The 18,067-nt window shown below is 51.2% G+C and overlaps 2 protein-coding genes across 4 annotated transcripts; one reads left to right on the top strand and one right to left on the bottom strand.

Annotated features, from left to right (window-relative positions):
• Positions 1 to 185: 185 nt before the first annotated feature.
• ATRAID (all-trans retinoic acid induced differentiation factor) lies at positions 186 to 5,068 on the bottom strand. The gene is made up of 7 exons (XM_068981519.1): positions 4,954 to 5,068; positions 4,145 to 4,266; positions 2,148 to 2,219; positions 1,868 to 1,939; positions 1,636 to 1,757; positions 690 to 787; positions 186 to 481 (listed from the first exon to the last, which is right to left on the bottom strand). The coding sequence occupies exons 1-7, from the start codon at positions 5,050 to 5,052 to the stop codon at positions 377 to 379; spliced, it is 690 nt and encodes a 229-aa protein (XP_068837620.1). The 5' UTR covers positions 5,053 to 5,068; the 3' UTR covers positions 186 to 376.
• Positions 5,069 to 5,272: 204 nt separating this feature from the next.
• SLC5A6 (solute carrier family 5 member 6) lies at positions 5,273 to 17,077 on the top strand. Of its 3 annotated transcripts, none has more exons than XM_068975862.1 (18): positions 5,273 to 5,350; positions 5,915 to 5,979; positions 7,989 to 8,072; positions 8,924 to 9,469; positions 9,798 to 9,863; positions 10,170 to 10,221; positions 10,583 to 10,650; positions 10,933 to 11,087; positions 11,453 to 11,593; positions 11,782 to 11,911; positions 12,430 to 12,518; positions 12,911 to 13,023; positions 13,343 to 13,410; positions 13,815 to 13,901; positions 14,048 to 14,229; positions 14,465 to 14,568; positions 14,796 to 14,911; positions 15,323 to 17,077. In XM_068975862.1, the coding sequence occupies exons 4-18, from the start codon at positions 9,077 to 9,079 to the stop codon at positions 15,473 to 15,475; spliced, it is 1,917 nt and encodes a 638-aa protein (XP_068831963.1). In that variant the 5' UTR covers positions 5,273 to 5,350; positions 5,915 to 5,979; positions 7,989 to 8,072; positions 8,924 to 9,076; the 3' UTR covers positions 15,476 to 17,077. The 3 variants fall into 3 exon arrangements, with proteins under 3 accessions (XP_068831963.1, XP_068832054.1, XP_068831905.1); XM_068975953.1 differs by lacking the exon at positions 5,273 to 5,350 and adding an exon at positions 5,485 to 5,506 and having other exon boundaries at positions 5,920 to 5,979; XM_068975804.1 differs by lacking the exon at positions 5,273 to 5,350 and adding an exon at positions 5,655 to 5,729.
• Positions 17,078 to 18,067: the final 990 nt, after the last annotated feature.

The raw sequence follows: 18,067 nt of genomic DNA, 5'->3' as shown, positions 1-18,067 counted from the left end.
AGGGGCGGGGCCGGGAGCGTGAGGGGCGGGGCCAGGGCAGATAGCGGGTTGGGTCACCCCTTACCAAGCGCGAAGGTAAGAGAAACCTGTGAAAAACAGCTCTCCCCCGAAGCAGCCTTTCCCACCCCAACCAACAGACAAGAAGAAAAAAAAGAAAAACTGTTTATTATGGTCAACAGCACAAATGTAAACTGATACTAGTCCACTCCCGGACTGGATGTCTACAACACACCAGGGTTGTGCAAATTTCCATCTTCCTTCCATCCGAGGCCTCTGCCTTGGGAGGATCCGCTGACGATTGATGTTTAGGAAGCAAATCTCCCTGACTGGGCTAAGATGGGGATGATCTTTAGGTCAGTAGGGAGACCTGTGTGGTTCATGAAGCCTTGGCTTTTCGGCGTTGAGTCCCCCAAAGGAGGATGGAGATGGATAAGGTGGTGGATCCCAGAATACCAAAGAACATGAACAATGGGAAGGAGCCCTGTGAATAACAGACCAAAAACACTTCATACAGGGTTACACCAAGGGCTTACAACCTAACATCCAGTAATTTCCTAGCATATCTGTGCCCTCAGCCAGGGCAGTTTTCTTCTAGCTTCCTTCTCTAGGTGATTTGCATCAGCTGCTGATCTTCTTTTAAAGAGGTACTTGATTTATGGGTATCTCAATTAGGAGGCCTAATTCCTTACCTGGCGCATACACTTGTAGCCATGGAAGCCATCAGCACAAACACACTGCAAGAGACCTGGACCATCAGGTACACAAGATCCATTCTCAGGACATATTTCTGAGAGCCAGAGAAAAACAGAGAACATCACTGGATTTCATTAGGTTTATTTCTCATATATCTCCTACAGCTTAGATTCTCTCAACTATTTCTAGGTCAAAGGTAGAGTGGAAAGAAGACTACAGATAATCAGAACACTGTCATGATAACAAAATAATTTTAAGACCTTTCTTTCCAAGGGGTTAAGACTCCGAGCTATGACAAACCTAGAGAGCATATTAAAGCTATGACAAATGTAAACAGCATATTAAAAAGCAGAGACATTTCTTTGCCGACAAAGGTCTGTCTAGTCAAAGCTATGGTTTTTCCAGTAGTCATTCATGTATGGATCTAAGAATTGGACCATAAAGAAAGCTGAATGCCAAAGAATTGATGCTTTTGAACTGTGGTGTTGGAGAAGACTCTTGAGAGTCCCCTGGACTGCAAGGAGATCCAACTAGTCCATCCTAAAGGAGATCAGTCCTGGGTGTTCATTGGAAGGACTGATGTTGAAGCTGAAGCTCCAATACTTTGGAAACCTGAGGCAAAGAACTGATTCATTGGAAAACAGCCTGATGCTGGGCAAGACTGAAGGCAGAAGAAGGGGATGACAGAGGATGAGATGGTTGGATGGCATCACCGACTCAATGGACATAAGTTTGAGCAAGCTCCGGAAATTGGTGATAGACAGGGAAGCCTGGCATAGTGCAGTCCATGGAGTCGCAAAGAGTCGGACATGACTGAGCGCCCAGGCTGAACTGAACACTTCGGAAACCTGAACAAAAGGCACTTTACCGTCCTTCTGATCTAAAGTAGAGAATACAGGGAGGAGAGGTAGTTTCCAGAGGGGTGGAGGTGAGACAGCATACCTGGGTCCTCAGTGCTGTTGCAAATATTCTTTTGTCCTTCGCAGCTTTGGTTGTTTATATAAAAAGTGATAGTATCCCAGGCATTAATACCTCCAGGACAGTTGACATCTTGTGGCAGTATCCTGAACACAACACAGGCAGTCATAATATGCAGACCAAACTCAGACCAATATGCTGAGTTCATAGGACTGCCTCTCTTTGGTTCTCTCCCCGACCCCACACTCTTACTCACAGAGTCTGGAGCTGAGTAAAGCCATGGAAGGTGTTGACCAAGTCACCCGGGAGGGGGTTTGCCTGCAGGTCTCTGCAAAGCACACACTGTTAGCACTGTGCTCTAGGAAAACACTTTACTTCCATTCACACATCATTCTGGATGGTAATCCAGTTCTTATTCTGAGTTGTCCAAATGTAGACAATATTCAAACATCTTTTTAGCAGTCCATCCTCAAAGACTTTCCCATCAACCCTATTCCAAGGTCACCTTTTGGGAAGGAGGATAACTAACAACTTACATGATGATAGCAGTATGTGCTTGAGGAAAGTTTGGACCAGGGTCCTTCAGAGAGCAGTTCTGGAGATCCAGCCTGAGGAAATAAGGTAATTAGTGAAACTGTGTATCTTTCCCCTTCACCCAGGGTAAGCTATTACAATCCCCTTTACAGCTAATATTCATTGAACACACCTATGTCAGGGCCACAAACTAGGCACTCTGGTAGATGTTTTCATCCTGCATTGTCCAATTAAGTAACCATTAACACATGTAGCTACTTAAATTTTAAAAATTCTGTCCCTCATTTGCACTAGTCACATTTCTTCAATATCTATTGCTATTTCTTTACTTAATGGAATAGTGCCTTAATATTTACTTAATGACTACTAACTGCAAATATTACTTAATGTCTACTAACTGCAAAAATTGGGAGAATTAAAAATAACATTCAGTATCTTAGCTTGCAAGTTGTTTACAATGCACTAGAAGGCAATGGCACCCCACTCCAGTATTCTTGCCTCGAAAATCCCATGGACAGAGGAGCCTGGTAGGCTGCAGTCCACGAAGTTGCTAAGAGTTGGACACGACTGAGCGACTTGACTTTCACTTTTCACTTGCATGCCTTGGAGAAGTAAATGGCAACCCACTCCAGTGTTCTTGCCTGGAGAATCCCAGGGACGGGGAAGCCTGGTGGGCTGCCGTCTATGGGGTCGCACAGAGTCGGACACGACTGAAGCGACTTAGCAGCAGCAGGGGAACAAGACCATCACCCAAAATAAAAAATATATAAACATTAAATTGCAATGTGAACAGTATATAAAATTAACTTGAATGGTATGGACACTAAGGATTAGAGGAAGTGAAAAATTAAAAGATATTACTCTGGCATTTAGTAGTACAGATTATTCACAAAAGATGTTGGAATTAAAGGACAGATAGGTCCTAATTTGATGGAGGAAGGCAAGTTTAGGTAAAGAGAGAGGCTTGAACAGAGAAACAAAGGTGGCCTGCTTTTGGAGATAGAAGGCTGAAGCCAGACTCTCCTGGAGGGTTTGAGTGGACAACTAATTGACAGTAATGTTGGAAAGGTAGGTTGGGCCAGTCTGTGATAGTTCCTGGTTTGTACTTTATCCTAGGGCCACAGACAATTATAAGTTTAATTTTAAAGCCAGAGAGCAATAATGGAAAGAAACTGGTTTTCTTTAAGTTCAATACAAATAAGTAGATAGATAAGGGAATGAGGAGAATGGAAGCAAGACAAGTGACTTTCTGAAACCGAAGTGAGGGTGCTCTGAAAAAGGAAATGTTTAATAGGAATCTATTATGTTTTCTCCATGTATCTGGAGAAAAGTCAAAGGAAATGAAAAGAGATCTAGTTTTGGGAGACACCTGCATAATGGTTGAAGCTGTAAGAATAAGTGGATTCTCAAGAGTGTGAGGGGAAAACAATGCAGGAAGTAATCTGTGTAAGGGGACAAACAGAGAAATTTGCCTCAAATATGAATTAATGAGAAGAGGAAGAAAACCATATTTCATAGTGTCCTGGAGGCCAAAGGAGTCATTTCATGGAGACACTACAGTAAATAAGCCAGAGAGTTGATAATAAACAAAAGAAATAAGGTTTAAAAATGCTCAAAATTATGACTTTTATGTTTTTCAACCAGGAAGAACAGGGTTGTTTAAAGTGTTAGTCACTCAGTATGTGTCCCACGCTTTTCAACCCCATAGACTGTAGCCTGCCAGGCTCCTCTGTCCAATGGGATTCTTCAGGCAAGAATACTGGAGTGAGTTGCCATTTCCCTCTCCGAGTGATCTTCCCAACCCAGGAATCGAACCCAGGTCTCCAGGACTGTAGGCAGATTCTTCACTTAGCCAAAAACAGATTTAGAAGTCTGAGATTCATGGTTTAGATGCCTCAAAAATATGTATGAATATTTATCCCCAAAACCAATCAGGCAAGCCTTGAAGAATCCGGCTTGGGAACTCTTTTCCAGTACCCAGGGAGGTCTTCTCCCTCACCCCAGGATGGTGCCTTCCCCATTCAGGCAGCAGCGGGCTCGCAGCGTTAGCTCTGGTGTCCGCTTACAATAAAGAGCCACTTCTGACAAATCCTGCACACTCCCTGGACACTGGGTGCATATCTGCAGAAGAGAGAAAACTATTAGAACTTCAGAAAGAAAAGCCAAGGGAAAAAAACCAAAAAACAAAAACAGAGGCTCAAACGTTAACTGCCAGTATACGCTCCAGAATTCCTCTAACACGGGGCCTTTATGTCAGATTTACAGAAGACATATTTCTTCCTCTGGAACCAGGCGCCAAAACAGCGCACCGGAGAATTTCTGTACCAGATCTTGTCCAGGAAGGATCTCATCTCTGAGAATTACTATTCGAACACGTTTATAATTATAATGCCCTCTCCAACGACTTTTCAACCTGCCAGCCCCATGTGACCAGGTGTAAAAGGACTGCAGGTACACAGAGAACTCGTCAAGCATTACAGGAAGTACAGTCCTACCAACGCACGCTTTCCAGCGGCATCAGAACGCAGCAAGCTTGCAGAACGGCCGGAGGACCCATTGTGGAAAAAACTCATAGTTATTCGAATACTAAGGAGCGAGGAGGTCAAATTTCAAACGTCTTTGGACGTCAGGAGGGCGAAAGCGCTGGGAGACGACAGCGGCGTGGAGTACTCGGGAGTGGGAGCCGGCTGGGTGACGGCTAGGGAGGCCCCAGGGACGAAATCGGGGCTGCGGCAGGCAGGGGAGAGGGGAGAGCCCAGTGCCGGCGAGCAATGCTTTTTCAACCCAACCTTTAATCTGCTTCAGTACCTCGGGTAGCGCCAAACCCCTTCCCACGCTCAGAACGAAGAGCAGGGCTGCAGCCCAGAGAACCAAGCTCAAAGAACTGCCGAGCCCGCAAGGGGCCATTTTTCGCTCCTTCGGATCTTCTCCACTGATCGCGAGACTTGAGCGGGCGGCCCCGCCCCCCACCGTGTCGCGCCCCTGTGAGGGGCGTGGCCTGGCCCGCCCGGCTAGTCAGGTGGGCCGGTCGGTGCTGGGAGGGCTGGGGGTTACCGCTAGTCGTGGAGGTCAGCCCATTTTTTTGGTTGTTGTTGGGCTTCACAGTCCTAGTTCGGGGGACTGACCACATCCTTTTCACCCCTTAAGCGAAGGCCTCCCTGCCACCGCTTTCTCAGCGACGCGTTCCACGCGCCCGGACGTCGGGGTAGCGTCTCTGAAGCTACTCGGGTTTAATCCATCTGCCCTCAGTAAACATGGCGGCGCGGGGACGGGCAGGGGGCGGGACTCCGCTGTCACCCGGCCTGGCGTGGCTGGGCCGGCTCTCCCGTGGAGGCCGGACCCACGTGTGGAGATCGGGCAGGTGGGCCGGTCGAGGAGGGGGCGTGAGGGGGTGGGTCGGAGCACACAGGCTGTGGAGAGTGGCGTCAGGGCGGGGAGGGACGGGGAGGAGCGGAAAGATGAGGGGCGGGGTGGGCCGGCTTCTAGCCTGGAGTCCGGGGAAGGTGAGCGTGCAGGCGGCGAGGTGGTAGTGATTGTGCCACCGCGCGTGTGGAGGGAAGGAGAGAAGTCAGGAAATAAAGAGGGTAAGGGTGATGGGGGAGCAAAGGACGAAGGACAAATTCTGTCGGTAGGAGACGAGCCTGGGGACGCTCGGGGCACCCTGTCCCTTTCAGCTCAGTCCTGAAACCACGCGGTGTCCTGTGCTCTGGCGAGGAAGTGGAAGCGGGTTAGATGCTCCCCTAACTCCTCATCCCCTTTGTCTTCCCAGAAAAGGAGCGATGCAGATCTCGGGAAGAACTACAAGACCTTCTTAGTCTTGGCTGAGCCCTGGAGGTAAGGGGAAGACGAGGGCTATCCCGTGGTGGCACGAGGCCCCGACCGAAGGGCGCCGAGGTAGCCCCGTGCGGAGGGACTTAGTGTGGGCTTTGGTTAGGGCCAGCAAAAACTCATCAAAGCTAATCAAAGCTCATCTTCTAGCCTGGCTCCCCTTCTGCCTACCCCCAGGTGTCTGCAATCTCCTAAAAGCATTTACCTTCAGAGGGCTGGCACATTTACTAAGGCATTAGTTACTTACTAGCGTTTTAATGAGGACCTCTAGAGCCTTTCAGACCTTGTGGGATTCTAGGCACAAGGACAGATTTTGAAGGCATCTTTTGGGGAAGGTTGCTCCCGCGGTGGCCCCTTTGCCTTTTGTAGGAGTCAGAGCAATTCATTTTGCTACCAAAGTGAGAGTGTGATTAGGGTGGTTAGGAATGATTCTCTTTCTTGTTTGTGTATATCAGTTTTAAAAGAGCCCCCTACAGCCTGCTATTTGGTGCCCTGTGTGTGAGCGTTTTAGTGAAACAGCCTTTCTGTTACTTTTGGCACCTCTCAGAGAGAGGTGAGTTTTTTAAAGGTTAGAAGGTGCCTGTCCTGCTCTTAGAACCGTGTCTGGTGAAGTTTTTGTTACTGGGTCAGGTTTTTCCTGTCTTGCCCCGCTCTTCAGCCATCCAGGAGTGTTCTCTGCATCTCGTGCAAATAGAATTCTCAGGAAGCCCTGCCAGTTTACCCCAGCAGCAGAGGGTCTCCATTTCTGTACATCTTGTTTTCCATTCTATACTTTGACCTTCCTTCCTTTCTGCAACTACCTGCCTAGCCATATCATTAACCCTTTACGTCTATACATTGTTATTTGTACACAGCAGACATATTTCCTCTTATTCTCTGGTAGTTCCTATCACCTCTATCATAGCAATGAAAAACTTGCCAAAGAGAAGTGAGAAAACTTGAGATGTTGCAATGTAGCAAAGGCCCAGGGCATCTTTAGTTTAAACCTGAGTGGCCTGTTGGGAATATTGTTCTGGGGACTCACGTTTGTGACTTAGTAGAACATGTGATTCAAGAGTTGCCAACTTGTTTTCACCTCCTCTTTGGCCCCAGGAGGTTCAGGGTTCAGGTTTGGTCTGCATGAAGCCATATTTTGCCAGGCAGACAGCATATGTCCAGGAACACAGGGTAGGAGAGCCGGAAGACAGCAAGACTGATCTTTCTCCTAGTGGGCAAGAACGGAAGACATGATTTATGTTAATCTGTCTCTAGATTGGTTGAAACCTAAACTTTGTTCCAGGAATGATTGACAACAGTTAACACTCTGCTCCAGCCCTGGTTCAGGGAGTAGGGAGGGAGGGACTTCTGGTGAATTACCTGTCACACCTACTGACAATCCTGCTATTTCTCTGTTGTTTTTTATGATGCTGTCTAACCCTAGAGAACTAAAGAGTGTTCATATAAAGTGTATAACCTGAGAGACATGGTGTTTTGAAAGGTGTAGATATTATTTATCATTGCTAATACTTATAAAGTACATAGCACAGTGCTGTGTTTTACAACAGGTCTTTAAAAAATGTTAATGGTCATCATGTTAGGCTTTCTAAATTCACGGGCCTCGGTGTGTCTTGGTAAATGAGGGAGTGATGCTAGTGATCTCCTAAGATTCTTTTAAGTTTTGGCATACTGTGATCTGGTCCTTGTTCTGAGGATAATGGTATTTAATATCTTCTCTAAGGGTTAGTATTCATTGTGCAGGAGTTAGAACAGCAACTTTCCCGTCTCTCAGTAACTCTTTTGCAATTCCTCCTGGCATGCAGTGCCAAGTGGGACTTGCAGCAAAACCCTAATCCATCTAAGAATGCCGTTGAACGTGAGCTCCTTGCTCTCCACTCTGGAGTCTCTAGGGCTGAGCTGGAGTTTGGGGGCTGTAGAGTGATAGGGCCATTTGGATCACAGTGATTGGTTCCCTGAAGGGGCTGGAACAAGATAGCTGCTGAGCTTTACCCTTAGCTTTTCTCACCTCTGTTCCTTAGAGACCAGGCCCTCAGCCTCCGTTCAGCTCCAGACACGCAGCTTCTCCAGGCAGCCTTGCTTCACAGCAGGGATTGCTCCTCGAGGTAGGTGTCTGCTCCAGTGGGATAGCACCACTTTCCCTGACTGTTTCTCTTGCCCACCCCTGCCCCCAACTCCCTGGCTAGCTAGCTTCTCTCTGAAGTGCCCCTGAAATTGTAACTCTGAACCCCTGGTTCCAGCATGTTGGCCTCTCACTTTTGAACCCAACCTCTCTCCCTGGATCTGCTACTGACTGCCGTGTTACAGGTAGAGGAGCTGAGAGGTGGTTGGCAGGGCTTTAAATAAGTTGGGGAGAACAGAGTGGGTGGCCTGGAGATGCCTGAAAGGGAATTTGAGGCTGCCGTGGTCTTCCTGGTGATCAGTGCTGAGAAGGCGTGCTGTTTGGAAGGTGGCACTGGGGATCATGGAAGGTGGGGCGTGAGGCTGGGAGTATAGAGGAGGCCATGGTTTCCTTAGTCTCTTCTTTCCTGAAGTTTCTTCCCTGCTGGGTGGAGGCGCCAGGCTGGATTCTGCTGGCTTAGTACATCGTAGTGACTGGGTCTGTGCCTTCAGGCAGGGGAGGGTGGGGCAGGGAATTCTGGGAAGAAACTAGAGGGTGGGCTAGAGGTGACTTTTCTTTTCCTGCTAGGGTGAAGACCTTAGAAGGTTCTTAAGTTTCACAGTTGTGTATACCCAGAAAGGTCTTGGCCAAATAGTTACCTCCTGGCTATCTCAATCTGGTGCTTCCTCCCTCTCCTCCCCACTCTGCCCTACTAAATACATATCAGTGCCTCCAGACCTTTCTGGTTGCCCTGGGGCCTGGCTGGGCAAATGTGATGGGTGTGGAATGCACAAGCCCAAGGGTGGGTTGCCATGAAGGCAGGGGAGGCCTGCCTGAGAGCCAGTTTCTTTGTAGCTCACCCCGGACAATGTCACTTGGTGGTGGAGGAGAACTGTGAGACGGTGGCTGGAAGTCAGGTCGTAGCCACTTGCCTGTCACTGCCCAGCTGAGTGGCAGCCCAGAGCCCAGGAAGAGCAAGCGGCCGCAGGTCACAGACTCAGAGAGAATATGAGTGTGGGGGTGAGCCCCGCCACACCCCTCCCTCCAGCCTCAGACACCAACGTGGTCACGTCCACCTTCAGCCTGGTGGACTATGTGGTCTTTGTCCTGCTGCTGGTTCTCTCCCTTGCCATCGGGCTCTACCATGCCTATCGTGGCTGGGGCCGACATAGCATCGGCCAGTTGCTGTTGGCAGACCGCAAAATGGGCTGCCTTCCTGTGGCACTGTCCTTGCTGGCCACCTTCCAGTCAGCTGTGGCCATCCTGGGTGTGCCGTCCGAGATCTACCGATTCGGGACCCAGTATTGGTTCCTGGGCTGCTGCTATTTCCTAGGATTGCTGATCCCAGCGCATGTCTTCATCCCCATCTTCTACCGCCTGCATATCACCAGTGCCTATGAGGTAGGTAGGGAGGAGCACAGAGGACCCTCAGGGGCAGGGGTAGAGAGAAGGAACCAAGCACACAGGGCTCTGGGCCCCTCAACTCTGTCTGCCTGATGAGAAGGGCAGGGAATAAATACATCGTGTGTCTAGAAGTTAGTTCACTGTGGTGAGGTCGGGCAGGGTAGGAGTTCAGGGAGAAGAGTGCTGTGCTGAGGGAGGCCCAGAGTGGATACGAGCTGGCTATTTCCTCTGCTCCTGGACTTCCTGAAGGAAGTTGTGTGTGATTTGTTGGGGATGGGGTGGGGAGAAATGCATTTTTTTTTTTTTTTAATCTACTCCTATCTAGTACCTGGAGCTCCGGTTCAATAAAGCTGTGCGTGTTTGTGGGACTGTGACCTTCATCTTTCAGATGGTAAGTGGAATGAGGATAGAAGTTGAGCCTGGTGCAGCGTAGGGGGACATGGATTTGGGCTCGCTGGAGCCTTCCCTGCTCTCAGACTAGCAAGACTGAAATTCCTGCTCACCCCCAGAGGCATCTTGTCCCTTCCAGTTCCGGCACACATAACCATGGTGGTGGCAAACCAAACTTTGGGAGGAGGGAGGGGGAGCCTAGGTGAAGGGAGGCCTCTGGGATATTGGAGCTGAGGGCTGTCTTGTCTTCTCTCTCTGCCCCCCCTCATCGGCTCCTCCCCTCACATTCTCTTTCCACACCCGACAGGTGATCTATATGGGGGTCGTCCTCTATGCTCCATCCTTGGCGCTCAATGCAGGTGAGGAGTCACAGTCCCTGGCACCCAGCCACTGCAGGCTAGGGAAAACCTTTGGGAGGGGCAGGTGGAGGAGAGAATGCAGAAAAGAACCTAACCTTGACCGGCGAATTATTCCACTATCTGGGCCCTTGGCTGGTCTTCACTAGAGGTGGAAAGCTAATCAAACATTACCAGGCCCCATCTGAATTGGTTAATCAACACCTTTTGGTGGAGCTTTGCAAACTTTTTTTTTTTTTCCATTGTGATAAATGATTTATTTCATCTTTAATGATCAAATGGTTCATATCTTACCGCATTTCCCTGGTTTATCCCTGGGAAACCCTCCTCTGGAGATAGGAATGTGACTTTAATCTGTTTACAGTGACTGGCTTTGATCTCTGGCTGTCAGTGCTGACCCTAGGCATTGTCTGTACCATCTACACTGCTCTGGTAAGCAGTCTTAGGGAAAAGTGGAGAGGAGGGAGGTGGGGGAAAGAGGAAAGGGCGGGACAAGATAAGTAGGTGGGTAGTAGATAAGAATACTGGTGAGGGGCATGACTTTTTAGGGTGTTGTGAAAAGGGATGGGATTATGTTGGGGGATGGGATGTGATGGTAGGGAATGGGATGGGAAGGATGTCAGCAGCTGTCCACCGCTGGCAGCTGGCTGCTGCCCTCGCTGGTGGTATGGCTCCGTGGACGTCTGTGGCAGGGGTGCTGTCTTCTCCCTGCAGGGTGGACTGAAGGCAGTCATCTGGACAGATGTATTCCAGACACTGGTCATGTTCCTAGGGCAGCTGGCGGTTATCATTGTGGGGTCAGCCAAGGTGGGCGGTTTGGGGCACGTGTGGGAAGTGGCTTCCCAGCATGGCCTTATCTCTGGAATTGAGTAAGTAAACCCCTTCCCTGGCTGGGATCTGTCATGCCTAGGAGCTGAGCCCCTCTTAGAGCCTGCACCTAGGGCGGTAGTAAGCAGAGGGGAAGCTGTGGGGTTTGAGGTGCAGCCTTGAGGCCAATGGGAGGCTGGGCCTGCAGGGGTGGAGGACAAGCTCAGTGTTGCCCCGGATGGTCAGGTGTCAGGATGTTTCTAGTACCTGGGATGAGGCTGTGGGTTGGCAGAATGGAACCACTCCCTCCCCACCCAGCCTGAGTCCACCTTGGCCCTGGCAGCCATTTCTCTGCCCCGCCCCCTGTCGGAGGAGGGCAGGGAAGGCTGAGTCTGGGGCCACAGTGGCACGTTGGTGTCTATGGCAGGCTGGATCCGGACCCGTTTGTGCGGCACACGTTCTGGACGCTGGCCTTCGGGGGTGTCTTCATGATGCTCTCCTTGTATGGAGTGAACCAGGCGCAGGTGCAGCGCTACCTCAGTTCCCGCACGGAGAAGGCTGCAGTGCTGTGAGGGCAGGACCGGGAAGAGGGGGGCTCGGGATGGGGGAGAGACCAGGCCCCGGTTCTGCGGGGGCAGTTGCGGTGGGGCAGGATGCCAGGGCACACCCACTGGGCAGGACGTGGGCCTGCCTTCTAGGGCGTGGGGACATGCCTGCTAACACCCTCTGCCTGCTTGGCACTGGCCTCTCTTGCAGCTCCTGCTACGCCGTCTTCCCCTGCCAGCAGGTGGCGCTCAGCATGGGCTGCCTCATTGGCCTGGTCATGTTTACCTACTACCAGGAGTATCCTATGAGCACCCAGCAGAGTCAGGCAGCTCCTGACCAGGTGAGACGGAACTCCCTGCTCCCTGCCTGGAGCCCCCAAAGGGAGTGTCTGGTGGCTGCAGAGAGGACCCCCACCTGGGGTGGGCACTGCATGTGAAGTCCTCTGGGATTCTGCAGCTGATCATAGGGCCCAGCCCACGGGAGCGGGGACCTCCCTTTACTGGCTCACTCCTCCACACCACCTGCCCTGTGGGGAGCTGTCACACAGCTGATCTCTTCTGTCCCTCCTCACAGCCTCACCTGGTAGAAGAAAAAGGTGACCCAATGGGGTGGGCAGCATGCTCAAGTCACACCACTGGCCGGGGGAGAGCTAGGGCACAGGCTGCTGCGCCCTTCTTTCTGCAGAGCCCGCTCTCTCTCCACTTACTGGGGGTCGCCTTCAGTGCCTGGCCCCCTTCCTAAGGCACCCAGTCCCCACAGACCGGTCGGCGCATGCGGGTGGCACGTGGAGGGGAAGGGCAGCGCTCCCCTGGGAAGGGCTTCTCTGCGGAGAGCTGTACTCTTCTGCTCCACCTGCAGTTCGTCTTGTACTTTGTGATGGATCTCCTGAGAGGCCTGCCAGGGCTGCCTGGGCTCTTCGTCGCTTGCCTCTTCAGTGGCTCCCTCAGGTACTTTGACCTTTCCCCTCAGGCTTGTCACAGCTGGCCCCTCTGAGTACAAGGTGACGGGTGGATGGGAGGTCCCTCTGAGCCTCTCGTTGTGTCCGATTGTGAACAAGGGACAGCTCCTCTGTGTGGGCAGGCATGTCCTCTCCTAGGCAGGACCCCTTTTTGGTGAAGGAGTCTTGTTCTATACCAGGAATTGATTTACTTGAACCAAACCTGAACCCCACTCAGAAGAGGCCAGATGTCCCTGCCTCCCAGGCCTCTTCCTCGGTTCCAGCTGTCAGAGTAGTGTTTGGGTTACCCACGTCCTCTCCTGCCTGCAGGGCACTCGTCCCTCAATAGGGTCCCTTGTTAGGTTTGTGCCTCTGGACCTGACTTTCTCTTCCTTCTGTCAGCACCATATCCTCTGCTTTTAATTCACTGGCAACTGTTACAATGGAAGACTTGATTCGACCCTGGTTTCCTCATTTCTCTGAAGTCCAGGCCACCATGCTTTCCAGAATCATCGGTGGGATTATACTTCCTTATCTTTTCAGCCATGTACTTTCTAAGGTACCCCCTAAGCACTGTCGGCTGTCTGCTTTGAAGTGCACTTGCCCAGTGAAGCACTGACCTTGCTTATGTGCCAGGGAACTTCCTGGGGAGCAGTCTTGGTCATCTAGAAGTGAGGACAGGGTGGGAGGGACCTGGAGCTGGGTCCTGAGGTAATATGCTCCCTTCCCAGGGACAGAGAGGTAGTAGTTTTACCAGGGAAGGAGCTTTGCTCTGCTTTCCCTGCTTATTGTGTTAACTCACATCTGCTTATTTCTCCCCTTCTTTTTTCCCAGCCTTTGGTTATGGGCTACTTTGTCTGGGAATGGCCTATATTTCCTCGCAGATGGGACCTGTGCTGCAGGTAATAGCTCTGGAGAGAACGGAATTGTTGGAGAAAAGGAGCAGATTGAAATCAGAAAGGGAAGAAGACCACTATTGTGAAAGGAATTGACACAGAGGGCAGGTTTCAGAAGTTCCCCTTTGACCGGCTATGCCTGTAGGTCTGAATAGACTCTCTAGTAGCCAAAAGCCCCAGGGTGGTTGTTGGCTCAGAGAGGTCTAAGGATCAGCCTCTGGAGAACACCAGGCATATTCCCATAACCATTTCTGCCCTCTAGGATCCTCCTTCTAGTGGTTCCAGGGAGAAGAGACTGACAGACCTGACTGGTGGGGCTCTGAGGCAGCGGTGGTGGCTCTGGCACATTGCTGAGGCTGGGGTCTCTGAGCCTGTGTGTTCTTTTCGTTTCCTCACCCTGTCCTCTGCAGGCAGCCATCAGCATCTTTGGTATGGTTGGGGGGCCGCTGCTTGGACTCTTCTGCCTTGGGATGTTCTTTCCTTGTGCAAATCCTCCTGTGAGTGACCCACGTGCCTCCAGGGTCATGTGTGGGGGTGGACCTGGGGAATGGCTTGGCAGGGCTCTCACCAGGAGTGCTGGGAACTGGTGTAAAGCTTCGGTGGGGCTGGCCTTGTGACAAGAGAGTGTCATGTCTCTGGGCAGGGTGCCATCGTGGGCCTGTTGGCTGGACTGATTATGGCCTTCTGGATTGGCATTGGGAGCATCGTGACCAGCATGGGCTCTGGCAGAGCACCCTCTCCCCTTAACGGGTCGAGCTTCTCCCTGTCCAGCAATCTGACTGCTGTCACCATGGCCACACTCATGCCCTCGACTGCCGCCTCCAAGTGAGTCAGAGCTCACTCTCTTTCTCCTTGGGGAAAGCAGCTCATTCTTGAGGGGTTTTCCAGGGCCCTTGCTAAGGGATGGGCCACTAGAAGCCTGAGGGGTAGGGAATGTTGGGGGTTGGCTCCCTGGACTCTGGGACCTTGCAGGGGTGGGGGTAGGGAGCCAGGTGCCTGAGGGTCGGTTGCTCCTTCAATGAGTTGCTAATTAATTGTTCTCACCCCTTGCTCTTCCCAGGCCCACGGGGCTACAGCGGCTCTATTCCCTGTCGTATTTATGGTACAGCGCTCACAACTCCACCACTGTGATTGTGGTGGGCCTGGCTGTCAGTCTGCTCAGTGGTGAGAGGGCGTGGGATGGGGGCGCAAAGAAATGAGGACTGCCTGAGGGAGGGCACTCAGGGGACTGGGGTCTGAGCTCAGAGGCTCCTGGATGTCTGGAACAGTCAGGCTCCTTGGTGGAGCTCTAGGAGGTGGGCAGGGGCTGGGGGCTCAGAGCAGTGAGAGTGGATGGCTCTGGGAAGTGCCCTGGTTACACACTAGGAGCCTCAGGAGCACTTTGTCTTCAGGGGGCATGCGGGGCCGGACCGTGGACCCTCGGACCATTTACCCAGTGTTGCCGAAACTCCTCTCCCTCCTGCCCCTGTCCTGTCAGAAGCGACTTCCCTGCAGAGCCCGCAGCCAGGTAGCTGCTCTGTTGTCAGACCACCCCTCCCCTCCCTCTCAGACTACTGCGGGGCCTTCTGGTTTCCGTCCCCCACCTTTTCTTTCTCCCCCAGCCCCCATGCTCTGATGATCTGCCTGAGCCTGGACCGTCCGGCAGCAGCTGCCGGCTCCTTCCCACAGGGAAGCGGGGGCTTGGTGGGCAGAAGGGTCTTGGCCCCGAGAGGCCACAGCTGCTGGCCTGTCCTCTCCCTCCTCCCACCCTCGTGCTCACCCCGGGCCTGCTCCTCCCCTTCTCCCCACTGCCCCTCGCTGGTCCCCTTTCTAGCCGGGATCACAGCAGGGTCACCCTTCCTGCAAGAGGAAAGGGAGGTTCCTACACCTCCGCTTTGTCTCACGTTCACCCAGCTGCTCCCTTTGCCCGCATTCCCAGGACCTCTCCTTGGAAGCCGGTATGTTTCCAGAGAAGATGAGCAATGGGATGCTGAGGGGCAGCAGAGACCAGGAGGCCATGGCCGTGACTGAGGAAGGCCCCGCCCAGCCGGGGATCAGCCCCACCTTCATCCTCCAGGAGACCTCACTGTGATCCTGGCATCACAGACTTGGGACCCAGACCCAGAGGCCCCCTGCGGTACAGGGATGAATTCCCTGTGTTCTGCAGGAGGATCACAGACTGAGTGATCTCAGCCACACCAAAGGACCTTGTTCTTGGGAGTTTGTGCTACAGTAGAAGCTGTCATGTTGTGCTACAGTAGAAGCTGTCATGTCACAGGAGGTGTGAGAGTAGGACAAGGTTTTTCCTTGTTCTTTGCCCATTTGTTCTCTAGAGAACCAGACTTGCAGGGGGTACAATTCTGCCAGAAAAAGGGATAGAGGTAAATCTGGCAAAAGGATAATGGCTTCTGATTCAGCATCGCCAGGCTTCTTTGAAGTGAATAGAAATAGCTGTGCTGGGCCCACTCTGGCAAGATTGATGCGGAGCTGCCTTGGCCAGCTCTTGTGTCCCTTGCAGTCCTATTAGAGCACAGGTCCTGTCAGCCACACAGGACCCCGTGACACTACTTTCAGGTTGTCTGTGCTACCCAGACATTCTGATCTGTCTACCTCCATTCTTGAGAGGGAGGTTTTGGTGTCCCACACAGGTACATTCATCTCCTTTGTGTAGAGTAGGGACGCTTTTCACCTCGCTGACCCACCCCCTACCTTTGCAGTGGGCACTTGGGGATGGGGTGGATGTTGATCCGAGAACCAGGGCATGACCAGGTCTACTGTGGAGTGCGCCGTCCGTCTTAACTCCTGAGCCATGCCACCCCTGTGTCATTTGGTCATTCATGCTCCTGTTTCCTTTTGGAGTTTCTTACCCACCTATCTTTGTTCCTAAGGAATAAAAACTGCCACTGGGCTAGAATCTGGGTTCCTGTACTGTCTGCACCTGCTCTGGTTCACCCTAGTCCTGTCCCTGGCGAGGGTGAAGAGCCCCTCCCATGCACAGGTCTTCCCCTGCTGAGGAGAGACCTGCAGGGACCAAGGGTGGCGTGGTGAGGTTTCTGATCTCTGGCTGGTATGCATGTCTACAGCGGTAACGTGTTCCTGGGGTTGAACGTGCACACTTTCCTCTGCTGCTTCTCTTCCCCATGTGGCTCAGTCTGTTCCCTGTCCTGCCCACTTGTCCTTGACCAGAACAGTCTGCTGCTCTGAGGATTTCCACTTTGGGGGCAGGAGGAAGAAGGTTGCTGTTTAGCATTTACATTTAAGGTGGACTTTTATGGTCTTGTGAAGAACACTCTGCTCATGCCCACCCACACTTGGTCTCTGTCTCTGCTTGGCCCCCTCCAGCTGCCCAGAGCACAAGCTCTTCAGGCCCCTCTTGACAGCCCCTCACCTTGGTGCTGAGGGCCACAGCTCAGCCAGTTTCCCTACCCCACCAAGCTGCTAGGGTTCTAGCCCTAGCTAGGCTCTCATTTATTCCTTTTTTTTTTATTTTTTTAATTATGAAAGTATGATAACACATTTACAGGAGACTTGGAAAATATAGAACAAGGTTGCATATAGTTCCAATATATATTACAATTATTTTAAGTAGATAAATTAAGACTTTTAGTTGGAGTTTCATCATTTATTCAACATATTTATCCATCACCCACTTCATGCAAGGGCCTCACCTTGGCTGCCATCTTACAGCTAAGGAATGACTGTACCACCCAGGGACCCTGCACCAGGTCCCTCCACTGGCATTTCAGAGTGGCCCCTTTTTGTCTCAGATTCCTGTATTTTAAAACTATTTACATAGAAAAGGGGGGATGCTACAAGACTCAGAACTTTCACAAGTTATATTAAAAGGGAATAATAAAGAGATTCATTCTCCATATAAGTAATTCAAACTCTATAACAACACAGTGCGTTCTCTCTGGGAGATGGTGATGGCCAGGGAGGCCTGGTGTGCTGCGATTCATGGGGTCTCAAAGAGTCGGACATGACTGAGTGACTGATCTGATAGCAACACAGATGTTCCTTCGCCTCTAATGCAGTAACTTATCTTCATGCAGAAAAGTAGCATTTAATGATTGGGGGTGGAGTCTAATGGACTGATCTGGATTCAAATACTGGTTCATCCATCCACCTAACCTTAAACTTCAGTTCCTTCATCTATTAGGTGTGAATTTCACAAAGATTCAGATTGACGCATTCCTTAAATGCCAGTTATTGTAACTGTAGTTTTTGAAGCACTTTTCATGACTACCTGATTTTATACTTTGGGAGAGAAGTACACACTACGTCCTCTGCATTTTCATGTATCAGGTAACTGGAGTGCTTGTCTAGTGATTGGCTGAAGCAGGGCTAGAACCCAGGTCTGTGACTCAGTAGCCTACCAAAGTCACATCTCTTGTCCTGGAAGCTATGTCCTTTGGGATAGGGTGCACACGCAGGTGATAGGGTCTGTCCTGACACAGCAGTCCAGAGAACAATGATGTATTAAATGGGGTGCTACTGTACCATCATTCTAGAACCTTCCTAGGTCACTGGCCTTCAAACCTTGCTTGAGACCCACAGTAAAGTGTTTCACAGTATGACCCAGTACACTCATACATTGCATTGTGTTACTAAAACATTTCATGAAAAAGGGTCTCGATACAGTTACTATTCCTGGAGCTCCCCTTTTCCCTTTGCTCTCATGCCA

This window comes from Capricornis sumatraensis, chromosome 1 (assembly GCF_032405125.1).
Source record: "Capricornis sumatraensis isolate serow.1 chromosome 1, serow.2, whole genome shotgun sequence".
Lineage (NCBI taxonomy): Eukaryota > Metazoa > Chordata > Mammalia > Artiodactyla > Bovidae > Capricornis > Capricornis sumatraensis.
The sequence above is the reverse complement of the archived record's forward strand: the minus strand, read 5'-3'. Positions and strand labels throughout refer to the sequence as shown.

Bases quoted from the DNA above. Each gene is read 5' to 3' on its own strand.
- ATRAID (XM_068981519.1), bottom strand. From the start codon at position 5,052: ATGGCCCCTTGCGGGCTCGGCAGTTCTTTGAGCTTGGTTCTCTGGGCT. The intron at 788-1,635 runs GTATGCTGTCTC...TCTGGCTCTCAG, and splicing joins CAACAGCACTGAGGACCCAG to AAATATGTCCTGAGAATGGA. The intron at 482-689 runs GTAAGGAATTAG...TGTTATTCACAG, and splicing joins GCTACAAGTGTATGCGCCAG to GGCTCCTTCCCATTGTTCAT.
- SLC5A6 (XM_068975862.1), top strand. From the start codon at position 9,077: ATGAGTGTGGGGGTGAGCCCCGCCACACCCCTCCCTCCAGCCTCAGAC. The intron at 14,569-14,795 runs GTGAGAGGGCGT...CTTTGTCTTCAG, and splicing joins GGCTGTCAGTCTGCTCAGTG to GGGGCATGCGGGGCCGGACC. The intron at 14,912-15,322 runs GTAGCTGCTCTG...CCGCATTCCCAG, and splicing joins CCTGCAGAGCCCGCAGCCAG to GACCTCTCCTTGGAAGCCGG.